Source organism: Echeneis naucrates, chromosome 3, assembly GCF_900963305.1.
Source record: "Echeneis naucrates chromosome 3, fEcheNa1.1, whole genome shotgun sequence".
Lineage (NCBI taxonomy): Eukaryota > Metazoa > Chordata > Actinopteri > Carangiformes > Echeneidae > Echeneis > Echeneis naucrates.
This window is the reverse complement of record NC_042513.1, coordinates 18,135,607-18,153,895: the sequence shown is the minus strand read 5'-3', so window position 1 is coordinate 18,153,895 and position 18,289 is coordinate 18,135,607. Positions and strand designations below refer to the sequence as shown.

Genomic DNA, 18,289 nt, shown 5'->3' with positions numbered 1-18,289 from the left:
TATTCATGGTGTGTGTGTGTTTGTGTGTGTTCATGTGTTCCAAGGGCTGTCAGATTTGATCCATGACAACTTGACAGAATCCAAGAGGACCATCAATCTCCTGCAGCGAATGAATATCTACCAGGAAGTCTTTCTCAGTGTTCTTTACAAATTGTTGCCCATACAGGTAACATCACCCAGCTGTCATTGTTTTACATTAAGTTTGAAAAGCATACAAGATTAGAGTAATGGCTGCCATTATTACAGCTTTTTGAGTCTTTCTTGCTTGAATAATCTAAAAATAGTATCATGCTCTTCTTCTTCCCTATTCTTTTGATTGTTAATATTAATGCCCAAGTTGCTATGAATTATGTCATCTTCTGAGACTGTCAGGCATTTGAGGCGCTTTGGCATTTTGGTCTTTCAGCTGACGTGGAGTGGTGCACTTATGACTGTCACGCTAGAGGAAAAGAAAAGGTTTCCACACTGGCATATAAATTAACAAAGAAACGGCTACTTAGTTTTTTTCAGTGATTTCACTCTGTGACAAGAATGTCATAAAGTGAAGCCTCATACCCAACTTTGAAAATGCCACAGTGGTCCTAAGTGCCCGTCTCTCCGTCGCTGCCACTGCACTGAACTGTCTGTGTGTTCATTTGCAGGCTCTAATGAACCACTGGTTTTTGTCTCTGTGTGTGTGTGTGTGTGTGTGTGTGTGTGTGAGACAGTCATACCTGGAGCCAGTGTACTTCTACATCTACACTGTGTTCACGCTCCAAGCGGTGTATGTGATTGCTTTGTACCTCACAGCGTGGCTCCTGTCGGGTTCTTGGCTAGCTGGAGCACTCACTGGGGTTTGGTACATCCTCAACAGGTGGGTAAATGTGTGTTCATCCTATGCGAATGAGAGTGCTTGATTCTGAAAATGTTGGGCAAAGTTACACATCAGCATTAAGATAAAGGGTTTTTTGATCCTTATCTTTTGATGGCACGCAGGTGAATCATCTTCACTTTAAAATATACAGGTGCATCCCAAAAATGTGAATATTGTGAAATAAAGTCAAAACTTAATGCATTCTAGAGCCATTACATATAAAGTGGAATAGTTTGATAATTACAGCTGATAGCTCATAATTAAAAAATCCAGTATAATTTTGATTTCCATTAAATTACCATTCATACAATATAAATACTGGTTATGCCCTGGTCTAACTAAGTGCATGTGACCAAAATCAGGGGAACGATTGCTAATCTGACATTTGCCCAGAAAACAATCACGGACGCCCTCCACTGGGAGGGTATGCTACAGAAAGTCATGGCTGAAAGGTCCGGCTGTTGGCAGAATGTTGAATCCAAGCATAATCAATTGTGGTAAGAAAAGCTGCAGGAGCTTCCGGAGGAGTGGACGGAAGCTTGAGTCAGAGCTGAGATAGTGGCGTAAGACTTAACTTGATCAGAAAAAAACCTGACAGTTACTCTGCAGCACAGGGTCCTTCAAGGTGTTGTCAAGAGGAAGATGAGAAACACCAGACACAACAATACAGACAGCTGAGGGGCGCCATCTAACAAAACTGGGCCTATGTAAGGTCTCAGCAGAACCACATGCTGAACATCACAATACATTTCATTTGTGCCCCAACCTAGAATTGAAAGCATGAATGAACATGCTATTCAGAACTTTTTGATTGGAATATTACAATATTTGAGATACTGGATTTTTGATTTTTAGGAGCTGTAGCCTATAATCTACGTGTAGTGAATCAAGATTGTATGAAATCTTAATTTTTTTAATTAAATTCTTAAAAAAAAAAAAAAAAGGCAATTTTTCATTTGTATTCATGAAATAGCTCAGTTTAACTGTTGAATGTGATAATTAGTTTTAGATAATCAGTTTTTCATCCTCTTTTTGTCCCCGTTGTAAATCCCTGGCCATATAAAGCTGGTTAAAAGTTACTGTCTCGTGCTACCAAATGTAATATATGTAATACTGTCTGTGTCACTTTATACTGCGAACAGGAGGAATGAGGTCAAATTTAATTATTCCCAAAGAAAATTAATCAGTTTAATGAATCACTTTAGCAGTGGAATTCTGGGAATGGTTCAACTTTAATACATGCCTTTTTTATGTCAGATGTGAATGTTTTAGAAAATGTGTTTTTAATAAGGACTTTTTCTGCCCACATGGTTAAGTGGAAAAGAAAATAACCTAAAAAGCACATCCCCACTTGATGATGAAAATCAAGTAATGTGCCAAATCAAGCCAAGCACCATCATGTGAACAGAATGGGAATCAGAATCAGAAATACTTGGAGGGAAATTCACAGAGAACCAAAATGTACCTGGTGTATGCTGCCCATCTCTTACTGTGACGGCCTAGATGATTATGTGGTAAATGCCCTCAGTTACGTAGCTACATGTTTTGTTTTGTTTAGTTTTGTTTTTTTTTGCCCCTTTCTAATCCAGTCAGTCCGAATGATTGAATCAAGCCAAAAAAAGAAAAGCATTTTTTTCCAAAAAAGCTGCACTGGATATGTAGTGGGCATGAAGAGATTTGTATTTGTGTTTAATGTGAGTTGTTTTTGGAAGTGTGCCAGAAGATAAAATAAGTCCAGAAAGCCTTCTGGATCGATAGACAGGCACTGACCCATGTAAACAGTTAACTGGAGGGGTTTCGTAACCTCAGAAAAGTTACACAAAGAGCCAGTGATCAAGGAGAAGGAGGCCAGGTTTGAAGCTTATTAGTGTTTCTCTTGAAACTCAATTGAACTTTGTATTTTACGAAGAACTTTTGTTGAGCTAAATTACATCATTGTGTTTTCTTACTGCTATTTCACATTAGTAGGTTCTTCTGGTTATTTTGCAACATCAGAAACCCCAGGCAGTTCCTTCATTCATCTTCTACCACTTATCCATTTCCGGGGTGCTGGAGTCAATCCCAGGTCATATTGGGCGAGGGCGGGGTACACCATGGACCAGGGCCAACATACCAAGACAAACAACCACTCACACTCACACTCAGACCTACGGGCAATTTAGAGTCACCAATGAAATGTCACATGACGTCTTGGTACCGTGGGAGGAAACCCACGCAAACATGTGAAGGGCATGCAAACTTCACACAGAAAGGCCCCAGGCCTGGTACCAAATCCGCAACTCTCTTGTCGTGGAGTAACAGCGCTAACCACTATGCTGCACCACAGAAAGTTATGAAAGGATAAATATGTTTTCACCCTGTCATAGATGTGAGTTTAAAATTTTTTATATGTAATCAAATTTTGAAATGTATTTCCACCATTTCTCCATGCTTTCTTCGCTCCCTCACTCGCTGCTTTCAGGGTGGATACTACTCGTGTTGAGTTCACCATTTCCCTCAGAGAGAACTGGTCTTTGCCCTTCCTAGCGCTGCAGGTCACAGCAATCACCTGTTACCTCAGGCCTCAGCTCACCTCATTACAACAGGTAGACACGCACACTCATTAAAGCTGCCAACCTTTTTTTGCCACATAGATGGATCTTGACTCAACATACCCAAGCTATCTGCTGAATGATATCAATGAATAGCTGAGCAACAGGAAGTAGTTAATATGCTATCATAATCCAGTTCAGAAATCTAAACCCAGTGTTTTTGTATGTGTGGTTGCCTCCGCAGAAGGTGATGGTGTGGCTGATGTATGTGATGACGTTCTGCTTTTGTCTAACCTGGCAGTTCAACCAGTTCATCCTACTTGTTCAGGCCCTCATCATATACACCCTGGACTGTGTTGACTTCTTAACAACCACACAGGTAAAAGGGGCCAAATGCTGAACATGTTAGCTCCAAGCACTCAAGCATATAGAATAAATTAATAACAGACTCAAAATTTTTGCCCATTTCGCTGAATGAAAAAAAACATGACCAAGCACTAAACTAACAAACAAACAAAAATAAATATCTTATGTTTTTTTTATTGTGTTTGTAGTTTGGTTCTGCATGCATAGTGCCACTCAGTCCATTGCCTTTCAAAATTCAGAGAAAGGTCATTAACTATAAAACTTTCTTGTTTGTGGATCAAGTGTAATCTTTATATTAAGAAAAAAATTTATATATACAAGAAAAGAGAATGACATATGGAAAACAAACATAGTGAGTGGTCAGACTGGATGAAATGCCACAAGAAAATGGGAATTTTCATGAAGGATTTAAACATCTCAGGGCTCTGGGAGGATCTAATATGTAGGGGGAGACTATTCCAGAGCCTACTGGCAGCCAACGAGAAAGCCCTGTCACCTCTAGACTTTAGTTTTTGGCCCCACCAGCAGCAGCTGGTCAGAACACCTTCAGGCTCTGGTTGGGGTGTGGTGATGTAGAAGCTCAGAAATATACAATGGGGCTAGTCCATTTAGGGCTTTAAAAACAATCAAAAGAAGTTGGAGAGAAGCCAAGACTGTTGTTATTAACACTTTTTCTTGCCAGTAAGGAGACAAACTGTGGTGTTTTGAAAAAGTTGTAGGCAGCAAAGAGAGGATTGATGCAAACCAGCATGCAGAGAGTTGCAGTAATCGAGTATGGAAGTTATGAAGACATGGATCACCCTTGATAACCCTAACCCAGATATTAGAAGTTAGGGAACCCATGATAACAATGGAGAAGGTTTAAGAAGCGTATCTTTGGAGTAGGATATTCTCTGTGTTGGACTCGTTTTCAAGAAGTTAGTGCTCATCCAATTTTTGAGCAGTCCAGTAATGGCTGCATTGAATCCCTGCCTTTGGACTTGGCAGTTAGATCTGGACATCATCTGCAAAACAGTGGTCGGAAGTAGCATGTTTTCTTAAAACAGATGTGATGTACCCTGCTATCATAATAAAGTCAGGATGAGTTAATCCAAATTACAAAAAGCATTGCCCTCTTTCATACCTCGACTAAGATCTAACCGTAGAGATTAGATTTGCTGAGGTCTTTGGCTACGCATTTCCGTGATATTTACACTCACTCATATACTACAGAAGAATTAAATATATGATGGTCACAATGATAAAAACATAAAGTTTAACTAAAAATGAAATTGTCAATTTAAAAAAAAAGACAGTAACTATTGCAGACATTTACTTTTTAAAACAGGACAAATAGGATTTTATACGTACTTATAGAAAAACTGGAAAATGTGGGTTGTTTTTTTTTTTTTTTGCTATTGCTGCAGTGTTAGGTATAGCTTCATCGTCTTCATTCAATGCTTATAACTATTATCTTTATCATCTCTTCTTTTTCTGAAGCCAGCATGCTGACCAGCTCTCTGATAGCAACTTCTTGACTCCAATTTGCCTTCTGGAAATAGTGTTAATCACTGTGCGTATTATCATCATTATTCAAGCAAAGGTCATGATGACAGTGGTTCCTGTTGAGTGACAACCACCAACACACAATACTTGCAAGAAACCAGGAAAAAGGGCCTTAAAGTCATCCATCTCTGAACAATGTTTAACATTTGACAGAATCCATTGTTTTCCTATCATTGAGTGATACTCTGCTCAAAAGGGTTAATCAGCTTCAGTGTCAAGGTTTGAAGGTAGACTACCCTGCTTACATGAAAAAAAGTGGAGTGGAAGCTACTCAGAAGATGAACTCTTATTAGCTTAGCTTGCTATTTCAAACAGATCTTTTCTATTCATGCTATTTCCACACCTCCTTATTCAAACAACGGGATCTAGCTACTGTTAGCTACATTGCAGGTAGCTTTAGCTGCAGTTTAGCATTAGCAGTTGTTTATTATCTGCAGCACGTCCTCATTTCTGCAGTCACGTGACATTGAGGATGAATTCATAACTTAAGTTCCCGTGCTCATCAAACAAATATAACACCTTTTATGATGCTGATAATATGACACCTACTAATCCTATTCAGTACATTAACTCTGTGTCACTCTGTGTTTTTCCTCTAGGTAACCACTCTGTACCTTGTTCAAGTTAGTGGCTTGTTAAGCGTGTGGCTCCTCCAGTTCTGTAACTCCATGATACTGGGATCACTGGTCCTGAGCTTCATCGTGGCAGCACTCTTCATCAGACACTGCCAGGTTTGTGTATGTAAAGTCTGTGACTAGACCGTCGGTATAAGCCTGCCATTGGTGGCAGGTCTCGTGCATCATTCTCCTCCACTTCCTCTATCTGATCGGCAGTTTTCAAAATCTTTTAGCAAGATATGGGTATTCAAAACAGCAGGTAGGATCATGCAGCCCTTAAGTAAACACATTTTATATCTTTCACTGCACCAAAACAAGTTCCTCCTTGACATGATTTCTCAGGGAGACCATTCTGCACTTGGTACTGCCCAACACAGCTGTGATGAGTTTCAAAAATACAAATAGACAGCCAGACACTTTGAGTAGACCAGCTGAAGAGTTAGAACTCAGTGGCTATGGAAAAATAGTGTGTTTTGCTTGTAGAAGGTCCCAAGAATAAGAAAATTTTTTTTTAAATTGGGCAAGGTAGGAGTATGGACTATCAATATTAACATTAACATTTCAATAACATTGAAAGTGAATCAAAGTCTTACAGAGTAAGCTCTAGGCAATAGAGGTGGGTTGTTTACAAAACACAGATGGAAGATTAACCTGCACTGATGCAAAGAAGCCTGCCGCAGTAAGATTTTGCAGGAGGTAATTCCAATTTGTATGCCTGAGATACTTATTTCTTTTAGGTGTGAATGCGATCAGGATTAATCAGATCTTAACACAGTAACCATTACGGAAACATTTAATGTGACAGAATGAAAGCTGGAGGGATGTTGAGAATCAGAAAATGGCAAAGAAATATTTAACTTCTAAATTAAAAAAATGTATACAGTCACAATATGCTCTGATTCATACAGAACACATATATTCTCATATCTTCAGCAACCATTAATAGGCAAATGAGAATGTTGGCTACTCTCTGTGTGTTTGTAATTGTAAAATACATATTGCCTGTAGTGGGCAGCATGGCGGCACAGTGGTCAGCACTGTTGCCTCACAATAAGACGGTTGCAGGTTCACTTTCTGGGCCTTGGGCCTTGGGCCTTTTTTGTTTGCATGTCCTCCCGTGGTTAAGTGGGTTTCCTCAGGGTACTCTGGTTTCCTCCCAGCGTCCAAAGACATCATGTTTAGGTTAATTAGTCACTCTAAATTGTCTGTAGGTCTGAGTGGTTGTTGGTCTCTGTCTGTCTCTGTATGTTGACCCTGCGATGGACTGGAGCAGGGATGGTCACTTTGCTTTTAAATGTAATTAAATGTTTTGACAGTAATAAATGGACATTTTAAATAGCATGTTTTCTGCTAAGGTATTAAATGAATTAACATAATATTTTGTGAAGAACGCATGACTGGGAGAATTCAGTATGCAAACTTTGACTTCTTGGAACTTGACTTTGAACATCTTTTGGTTTAATCGGCTCGTTAGTGTTTTATCATGTGATAATAGAACGTTAGCAGTGCTGGTGTTTAAAAGCTTGATTAACATATCTAATAGTGTGGATTCAAATATAATTCTTAAATGTCAAACGGCATTGAGAATAAATCAGATGTACTGACTAAAGTCTGTTTACTGTCTGATCGCACAGACTGGTTTGAAGACAGGAGGCCTGCTGGTCCGCATCAGAAAACTGCTTCTACACAGCGCCATGGTTCTCCTGCTCACTTTCACCATCAACTACCTGGCCAAGGTGCTTTTTCCCCTGCTTATTTCTTTCCTTTCAAATTTTTTTTTCTTGCCTGTTTCAGTCATTTTACCTCCTTCCCTTTTTCTCCCTGACGCCTCCTCTCCTTATCCCTTTGTCTGCTTTCCTTTAATTTCTCATCTCTCCTGCTTCTTTTTACCTTATCTTCTCTTATCTCCTGTCTGCTGTGTTTCCATTTTCCTTTTTATGCTTCTTTCCCCAAGGCATTTCAAGTAGTCCTTTTGTTGATATGACTGCCTCATTGTCATAAATGTGATAACTATCACAACTATCAGGGACAAAATTCTTGTATTTCTTTCAAAGGTCATGGTCACTCTGACTTCATGTACCAAACAGCAACCTTTGGGGCTGAACATTTTTGCCACTACTAAATGCCAACACTACAGTATCTATACAGTGTCAACCAGTGGTTTGTGAACTGCTGTTTTCAAACCTCCACTTAGTAATTTTTTCTTGCCATTTTTGGTTTTTGAAACCATAAGTGGAGGAGAAGGTGAAGCTGAGGAGGACTAAGGACTGGGTCTGAGCTGCTCTGTCCTCTTTCCTGATTGTGTAGTATAGTTTGTCAATTACACTGTAGCCACGACCCCTAATACAATACAAGTAAAAAGCAGTGCCATTTTCACATGTAATTCAATACAGAGTGATTTTTTTTTTTTTGGACAAATGACCAGCTTATGGTCAGTCCCAATAAATTCCCATTTTAAAATGTCCAACGTTACAGCACAAATAAACACATTTAGAGCATGGTGCAAAAACAGTTCATGTTTCTGTGACTAATTTCCTCTTACACATGTTTTATTTCATTATAGCTTGACGTTCAGCATGCCATGGTTGCTTTAAGAGTGTGCCGATATGCACTGAAGTCAGTACATACACAAATTCACTTTGATTCAGAGAACTAATTACATCCAAGGCCAAAGGTCACTGTGACATTATAACAAAATTTAACACGGAGGGCTAATAGGATAAAATGATAAAGTGAAGACACTTGTTCAAATGGTTAAAAGTCAACTTCACGGTGATTTCATAATGGCCACCCATTATTTCATGCTGTAATCCCGGAAAGGGGAGTGTGTGACCTTATTTCCTCAATCTGACTGATTGGTGAAGGGTTATACAAGCAGTAATTGTCCCTCCTCCTCTCTACATTCTTCTTACTGTCACATTAACCCATCTTTGTATTTCCTATATTTCACTGCGCTTGGCCACTGTTCCCTTTCCCTCCTCCTCTTCTTCTTTCTTCTCCTTCTTCTGATGTATCTGAAACTTGTAGTTACTATGTGAGTTGAACTCATACATCTCAACACCTGATCTTTAGCCCTAACAACATAACTTCATTTGTGTGTGTGTGTGTGTGTGTGTGTGTGTGTGTTTGTTTGTGTGTTTACAGAAAGCCCTACAGCTCAGATCAGATGAGCACATCTTTAAGTTCATCAAGTCAAAGTTTGCCTTGGGGGCAACAAGGTATGAACACACACTCGGGCGCATATGTCCACACACATTCATGTGTCTGCTGTTGAACACAGTCACAAGACGCTCATGCAAAAACATATCATGGCATAAGGACATGTACCCACACAGTGGGCTACACAAAAGTCTGCACATTTTCCCACTTGATCCAACTTGATTGCGTTATTCACTAAGCACCGGTGTTGTAGCACCTGGAGTGTTAGAGTGTGTAAATAATAGATGGCGTTGTAATGCCAACGGGCCTCCCATTGATCAGATACTGCATGCATGTATATGTGTGTCTGTGTGTGTTGAGCAGCTCAGCCACTGGATAGCTGCCAGCGTGGCAGATAACACAGCTCACAACCTTAACGCCACAAAACTGGTCCTTCAATTATTCAGGAGGCTGTGAAAAATGCTCTGCTTACTCTACGCGCTCTCTCCCTCTCTCCCTGTTTCTTCCACTCAGCGGGATATTTCTCTTTCTCCAGCTGTGTATTTTTTTCTCTTGAGCATTCTGCTGTGTTTTCTAATTTCTCGTTTTCAGTTTAATTAAAAATAAGGTTAATTAGTTTATTGTGAAAACATTTGTCATGTACCAAGCATCATTCACATCCATCTTCATCATCAGAGGCAAGATGGTCTGTGACACAATGACAAACAAAACCACTGATAGCTTTCATGTCAATCTTTCCCTTTCTTTTGTTCTATCTCCTCCCTCCAGGGATTTTGATGCCAGCCTGTATCTGTGTGAGGAAGCCTTTGGTTTGCTGCCCCTCGACACACTGGAGCGATTGGCTGGCACCCTCCTGCTGTACCCTTATGTCCTCACACTGCTGCTGCTCACTGGCATGTTGGCAGTGGCTGCGCTACAGAACCTGAAGTAAGTGTTAGCTGGAAAGACCTCTAGCTGTAAGGAGAAGAAAGTGTAATATAATACTACTGATAATAATAATAACAATAATAATGGCCAGAATGGAGGGAAAGCCAAAAAGTAATTTGACAGTGTCGTTTTCACATAGATTTCAATGCAATCTGACTTCTTTTACAACCACTGGAGTCGCCCCCTGACGGTCAAGAAACAGAAATCTCTTTAGCGATTGCTTCACTTTTTTGACTTAAAGTCAGTTTTGTAGACAGTCATTAAGATGATGAACTGCTCTATTCAGGACTAACTGGACCTTTGGTTCATGCCAGAGAAAAGGGAGTAACAGTCGTCCATGTTAAGTAGCGTTTTGCTAGAAGGTTTGTGGGTGTACAGATTCATACTCCCTACAAATATTGATGTTTTTTGTTTTCAACTAACTTTTTTGTTCCTCTTCTATTAGCAGAAACAAAAGTTATTTTGTCAGATATTGCAATTTGAGAGTTATGAATCCAGTTGAAAATGCCATTTTGCATTTAATATGTAGTGAATAAAATGTAGTCATTATGATGAATTGTCTTACTTTATGTCTGGTGAATATGATTGCTTGGCCAGGACAATGTTGAGAGATGGTTTCAGGGAGACGCTAAAGCAATAATTATCAGGATTATTAGACAGATGTAGGGGAACTCTGCATATATTCCCATTCAGCTGAAAAAGTTTTATTTGCTTTTTAAGGATCACAACTTGGTATTATCAGTGTGGTTCCCAGACACAGCAGGCAGCTATTTTCACTTAAAAAGCCACATACCAGCCACACGGTAGTTCATGCACATACCGGAGCATTTAACAGCTACAGACTGAGCTGCTTCATTTAGGGGTTGGTGGAGAACAACTTGGGGCTAAAAGTGAAAGGGTGCACTCAGATTTATTAGGTAAACAGAAACATGATTCCAAATGAATACTGATGGTGTTCTAAGTAAGTAAGTTGGTCATACTGATGACATGGTGATGACATGTCAATGTTACGTTTACAGCCTGTTTAAAAAATCAACTAATCAAGGTTACAGATACTTTAAGATTTAATCTTTTATTGTTAACACTAGTTTTATGCAGTGTAAACAAAAGATCATTCCTTTTCAGAAAATATATTTTGAATGAGTATGATGTAAATATAAGCCAATATGTAGTGTACATTTGTAACATGACATACTCATTGCCCATCCATTACAAGAATTGTAAGAGGAAGTGCAGAGAACAAATGCAGCCATGAATCAGTACAGGGAGATATGGATACATAGTGATGTAGTCTTCTTTATACATTAATGAGACTTCAGGAATAGTAACACACAGTACAACAAAGACTAATGGGGATTTAAATGAAATAAATAGACAAAATTAGCAATATTTAACTGCATTATTTGTCAATGTTCCCATTCAAAAATATTGTATAGATGTGATAGCTCAGATTAGCATGTTGTTTCAAACAGTATTAAGCATATAATCCTGAGATTTGTGAACATGTTAGTTTGTATAGTTGGTAGGAGAAAATGATCAAAAGAGTGTAACTGACTGCAAATGAACACAGAGTTCAGCTGAGAGGAGACATCAGAATGGCTATCAGAAGGCAGAAGCCCAGTCACAGTGGTTTCTTCATGCTCTGAAAAACATTTCACTAGCTGCCTCTCAAAGGCTTCATTTGCCTGTGGTGCAAGGTGAGGGGCCACACTGAACTAAATACATTAGCATATAAACTTACCCTCTGCTGTTGGCGGGCTGGAATACTAACCTTCTAGAACAAAGGCTATTTGGCAATTCAGGAATACATTTTACTCATTTTTACCCCACCTCACATATAAGGAGACTGGATTTGTATTCAAACAGAAGCTAGATTTCATCTGATTTGGTCCACAAAGCCAAATTGTGGGAGTGACATCATTGCCCTTGGGCATTTATCTGTATGCTGATTCCTGCAGACAGAAATGGTTGTGGGCGTGAATCTTTGAGTCTGAAAAACAGCCACTCAAATTGGAATAATCTGAATAATATCAATTACACCCACCTACTCCTGCTGCTCTTGTCAAGCGTCTGGCTCTGATGTTTTATGTATCACTGTTGTCTTTCTCTGCCTTGCTTGATCTCAGCAGGTCTAAAGGAGGTTCAACCGAGGAGAGAAAAGGTGCTGCAGAGGGGCGTGCTGTAGCTTTTCGTCCGGATGTGGCCTACAACCTGTTGCATACCCTGTTCTTCGGCCTTCTGGCTTTCAGCACTATGAGGTGAGCTCACCGAATTGCAGGATCATATATATGCAGATACCTGTATTCACAAGTACACATATTTGTTTAACTTTCAGAGAAATGGCATTTTCTTCTTGACAACCTGATTGTGTGTACTTGTGGAGCAGATGCTAAAATCTAAGTGCATGTTGAATGATTTTTCACCAAGTGTCTGAATTGTCCACTTTTGCCTCTATCAACTTTCCACGCAAAGTGTCATCCTGCAGTGCTTGGTGCTCTCTGAAAATGAGTCCACTCAGAGCAGGAGCGGTGAGTGGAGACAGAAGGACAACTGTTAGCTTGTTCTCTGAATCACAAAACCTCAAATGTTTCAAGGCTTGAAGTTATTTCTTCTACATAAGATGAAACAAGGACAGAACAGTCTAGAGTTCATAGCTAGAAAAATAAAAGTCCTGTTTGTTGAAAACACTGAAGAATTTTATAACAGCAGTCTTGTAAGAGGAGTGGTATGTGCCAGGTGTCCTGGCAAACCTGGAAAATGTGTGAAAAATATTGTTTCTTTCTTGTAAAGTTACGTTACCGGTCTGGGAAGAAGTGTTCTCTTCCTACCCGTTGAATAATTAGTTCATAGTAGTAATAGATTCAGTGGCTGGATTGTTTTGTTTGTGGCTAAAAGTTTAAGGTTTGTCAGTCGAGTCTGTTGGTGTGAAGTTTTCAATGTGTTGGATAATTATTAAGAGTTCATTCATTCATCTTCTACCGCTTATCCATTTCTGGGTATCAAGAGTGCTCGAGCCATTCCCAGCTCACATTGGGCGAAGGTGGGGTACTCCCCGGACAGGTCACAAGTCAATTGCAAGGCCAACGCACAGAGGCAGACAGACACCAGCAACCACTCACGCTCACACATACGGGCAATTAAAAGTCACCAATTACCCTAAACATGATGCTTTTGTACGCTGGGAGGTAACCAGAGTACCTGAAAGAAACCCATGTAAACACTGGGAGAACATGCAAACTCCACACAGGAATGCCCCAGGCCGGGAACTGAACCTGCTTATGTCTTGCTGGGAGGCAGCACTGCTAACCACGATGCTGTGGTGCTGCCATTATTAACAGTTGGATTTTGACAGTCTAATGCCAGGTTCAACAAAAACAATGGGGTCACAGGACAGGTCTGAAATATTACATAAAATGTTTAACTGTTCTAGCATTGGCTCACGGGAGGTCTGATAAACGTTGTTAAAGACTTGAGATTTGTGAAGGGACTCAAGGTCATAAATTCATGAGGCCCGGCTGCAGCAAATAATCCTTGCAAATTCCACTTTGAGTCATACATTTAGAGTTCTCAGTAGATAAAATTAAAGGCTTGAATTCTGTCTGTCATATGAGCTACAGCACAGAAAATGTCATGATAATGATCTCAAGTATCGAATTGTGGCTGTGTATACACTTGATGACAACAGACATGTAGCTAAGGTTTAGTTTCCTACATAAAACATCAGCATCCTCACCAGATGATATCATAAGAGTACAAAGCCCGTATTGTTATGTCGCAGTGGAGCTGTGATTAGAGAAATGATATATTCAGGGAAAAATGTTTTGGTTATTTTGGCATGACCTGTGACCCACACAATCTAATGAGTTCTTTCAAAATGTGGGTCCTTTTGCTCTGGGAGTATTTCTGGGTTCCTGCTGTAGCAAGTAAACTACTTAATTTTAGCAGTTTATACCATAGCAGATAAACATACTAAGTTTTTTCCTCAAACTTTAACTTTTTTCCACTTGTGTTTTTTCTGAAACACTTGGAAAAAAAGACACCCAGTTTCTCCAATGTGTAAATGTGTGTCTTTGTAAACACAGAACCATTCCCACTATTGAAGCATACAAAAGAGTCCAAACCTTTAGTTATTTCAGAGCACACTTTACTTGAGTGTGAACTGATAGTCTGTGTAATGTAACTCTATGAGCTCATTTGTAAACCTTGAAAGATACAGAGGCTGCACATCCATCAAAAAGTCATAAAGACTGAGGAAAAGAGGAGTGTATGCCTCGATACAAAATACCACATGCACAATATTTTTGCAGTCAGTGGAGAAGCACCTAAAGTTAAGTTTTCCACTGAGCCAGAGGCTGTTTTGTTTGTCACTCAGCTGCACATGCTACTTTATGGGTTTAAGATTTAAAGCCAAAAGCAGATATCTTTGGTACACCCCGAGCCTGTAATGAAACAGACATTGTTTTTTTACATCTTTTTCTTGTGTGCCATTTTTCTTTCAGCCATTAACATATGTTTCTCTACTGCAGCACAATTATAGTTTAACTGGATTCAGAAATTTAAAAGAAAAAAATTATAAAAGCTATGTGTGACAATGTGTTTCTATCCTGGTGGCCTACACACAGGCTATGGCCCATTTCTCTGGTTCACCTATCTGCATCATCCATCGGCAGCTGCCTCCACTGAGACTTTCTAGTTACAGGTGCCACTGGTCCCTGTCACTGGTGCCAACAACCAGGCTGAACCGAAATATATTTTCTGGAGCTCAAGTTTCAGATCCAGCCACTTCTTACGAACACTGTTAACATCAAACAATATTGGCTGACTGGCCTCCACCTCTGCAACAACTGAACTGATTCTCTCTTTTTGACTCTACAGCCTGTGGTCTCTGTTTTCCTTCGCGGTTATTTTTGAATAAATAAACTTTTGAGATCTATCATTCTTAGAGGACGCATTTATAGTTTTTGCTATTGCTGCACAGCTAGTGTAAGCTGTAACAGGTTTACTTACCAGTCTAGGAGAAACAAGTTCAGCATCAAATTGTATTCATTTATTGGCACAACAAAAACTGTCCTCAGTGGTGGAAAGTAATACTATATTACGCCATTTCTTTTTTTATACTGAAATTAGAACACTAATTGGCTAACCAGTATCATCTATTTCTAATCTAATTTCTAACAGTGACTCACTTTAGTGCTGAGAAGGTGGAGTATAACCTCTTGTCTCTTCAGGTAGCAATCTGCTCTAGTTTTCAACAGTAAAAATGTGATTTAGTAGTGTTCCTTTTCTTTATAACAAGTATTTTAGCACCAGCATTTTAACATCTCAACATCCTGTCATGAAGAAAAGATTTACTCTACACTAGTGATATTGGTGGTGGGTGTGACATCCATAAATAATGCAGGGGTGGACGAGATAAGACAGGAATTCCCCTACTGTCCTTGTAACGCTTGTAATTATAAGCAATACACAGATTTTTATAAACCAATAAGATGGACCCCTTTCCTACTGCCAAATTTCAATCCAGAGGAGACACACAACATCAAATGCACCTCCAGAGCACATACAAATCGACACAATGGAGAGAGTGAGGTGCTAGTCGCTGTGCAAACTAGCAAAGTGGATCGGTTGAGTTATATCCTCAGGTTTCTGATTGGAGCCTCTGTGAAACGCTTCGATCACTAAGTGTATTTTTGGAAACTTGTTTCAAAGCTGCAGCAGACTCTTTTATCCCCAAGCACAATGGGGATGTGCTTGGGGTGTTTGTTTATTTATTTATTTAAACACCACTGTGCCTGGCAGGTAATGCAGAGCAATGACATCCTGAGGTGCTGCATACTCATGAACTGCAGTCATTAAAGTGAATGCTGATGATATTTTTTTCCTTTGCAGATAAAAGTCTGATCTTCGGTGATTAGCTGGCTATTATGTTTTTGACCAGTGTAATAGAGGCTTTCCGTTTTTATTCATACACAATACATAGTATATTCCAGTTTCCTAGTATGTTGCTTTTCACAAACGCAGGCCTACACAGAAGTACATCCTTGTTAAGAACCACGTCACAGAGTGGTAAACATTAATAACTTTGCACATTGCCTTATTATTAGTTCTAAAATGTCACACAGCTTTAATTAAATTCCTGTGCCATGTTTTTTTCTCCCCATTTCATATCCATAATCACAAGACTCCCTAGACCTGACTCCAAACTTCCATCTGTGATAGTCGGCTGGTACTAGCTGCAAGCATTATCAGTAAATTTCCTGGGCTGGCGCACATCAAGCGTCAAACAGAGGCCGCTGTGCTTGATATCCCTAATCCATTATTGCGTAGTATGAAGTATGATTGGCTTCAATGTTAGGCTCGTTGTGAGGGGTGTCAAGGAAAGTATGGCAATTACAATTGGAATCATCATTACTTTTGCCTGTGTTAAGAGAAACCCACAATTATTCAGTCAAAAAAAAGGGCGGGGGGCTGTTCTGGTGCCTGGCTGGCTACGTGGAGATTGCAGGTGTGCAAAAGGTTAAAATATGTGACTTGATTTCAGCAGTTTTTACTGCAACTCAGCTAATTGAGTTGCAGTAAAAACTGCAACTCAATTAGCTGTTTCTCTGTTGCGTCATGTTTGTGTGGAATTGGCATGTAGCATACAGTGTATTTATCACACTCTTTGCACAGTGCATTCCTGTAACACCCAGTCATTAAAGAAGTGGTTGAATTGACACCAAAGGAGAAAAATGTGAAAGCTTTTAACACAGCGGCAGCTGCAGCTAGGTAGTGCCGAAAGTGACACATTTGATCTCAGCACTTTCTCTAAAATGCTGATTAAGAGCAAAAGGCCAAAAGTGCAGAAAGTCATTTGTTTCTGTCAGACAGCTCCTTTGCATAAAAAAAAAAAAGTATCGAGATTTATTCCTATGAGGCTGCACTTTTCTCTCTAGCTCCCTCCCTCAGCGTTCAGCTCTGTACCTGTCAACAATTTTTCAGCTCATTTCCTTCTAAGTCCTCTCTCTGCAGTTCACTCCTCTATGGTTTTATATTCCCCATTAGAACTGTAATGTGGATTGGATCAAAAATGATTTTTGGATTATAATGTGGTAAAGTTTTTACCATTATACCTAACCTAAACTTAGCTAAAGTGAAATGAATTTAATGTGCTTTCTTGGGTTTAGGGAAAGTCCTAAAGTCCAAGTATCAGATTTAAACGGTAGCATTATTTCTACACTTTGTCAGTCCTTAGCATGCAGATTAGCATGGAGTCTCATGTCTCCAAATTTAAACACCTCTGTCTCACACTTTTCTTCCAGGATGAAGTATATATGGACTGGCCATATGTGTGCGGTGGCAGCCTATGGGGTGTGCGGGACAGAGCTGTGGACTTCACTTCTCACTACTCTACGCTGCAACATTAAAGGGCTGGTAGGAGTTCACAGCCGTAAAGATCTGTTCTGATGTATAAAAAAAAGTGTCATTTCATACAGGATGTTGCTTGTCTCATGCTGCATACTTACGTATTGTAATCTGCACCAATCATCAATCAAATTGCTGTTTTGTGATGTGATGAGCAGACATTACATCACAGGTCATGGTTGCTCATAAATATGACTCAACAGTTGCTCAGTTTCTGTTGGCATAATAACTTCATCAGATTATGTATCAGTCATTTGTTATTGTTCACATAGGCCCCATTCACATGTTCATCTTCACTGTAACCGCTGGGTTGAAAATAATTTGCAATTTGGAAAAAAAAAAAACACAGAGTGAGCATGTTGCTTTCATTTAATCAGTGTCTGAACAGGGTTAGAGCCTTTGCTGATTTTGTTTGTAACTAAAAAAAAAAGCAAATAAGAATCTGAGCAAGCATTCAATATCTTTTGATACCTGTCAGACTTTTGTTCTGATTTTGTTCTGGTTTGGTCAGTTCTTCAAGTATTAAGGTTGATACAGGGTTTGTGAAATCTAAGTTTGTGTCCACCACCACTCTTACTCTGATATCTCACTGTGAGACGACATCATTTGCTGGTGAACTGTTGACGCTGCTCAGTTGGACTTTGATCCACGGCCTCTGCTCCAGACATAGCTTATGAGGCCACTAGGTGTCAGTGTGGTCCTAATATGACAGCAACATGTATCACTTAGTAACAAACACATGGGAGCAACACTGCTCTGTCTGTCTTCGATCTCTGTGTTATCAGGTTCTCTAGCTTGTCTTCACTTTAGGTATGTCTGAATCTCTCTTTCGCTGCCTCTGATACGATTATATTCTTTCAGTTCATAATGATTTTCTTTTGTCTCAT

The 18,289-nt window shown here is 39.6% G+C and overlaps 1 protein-coding gene across 4 annotated transcripts in view; it reads left to right on the top strand.

Moving 5' to 3' along the window:
* Positions 1-18,289, top strand: part of dpy19l3 (dpy-19 like C-mannosyltransferase 3) — a 61,834-nt gene that overhangs the window by 16,872 nt on the left and 26,673 nt on the right. For 3 of the 4 annotated variants that reach the window (XM_029498630.1, XM_029498631.1, XM_029498633.1), the window contains 10 exons: positions 45-166; positions 708-853; positions 3,315-3,438; positions 3,629-3,763; positions 5,895-6,026; positions 7,547-7,648; positions 9,057-9,130; positions 9,840-9,998; positions 12,125-12,256; positions 17,300-17,411. In XM_029498630.1, the coding sequence (XP_029354490.1) occupies positions 45-166; positions 708-853; positions 3,315-3,438; positions 3,629-3,763; positions 5,895-6,026; positions 7,547-7,648; positions 9,057-9,130; positions 9,840-9,998; positions 12,125-12,256; positions 17,300-17,411 (1,238 nt within the window). The remainder of the gene's footprint in view (positions 1-44; positions 167-707; positions 854-3,314; positions 3,439-3,628; positions 3,764-5,894; positions 6,027-7,546; positions 7,649-9,056; positions 9,131-9,839; positions 9,999-12,124; positions 12,257-17,299; positions 17,412-18,289) is intronic. The other variant, XM_029498632.1, reaches the window with a different exon arrangement.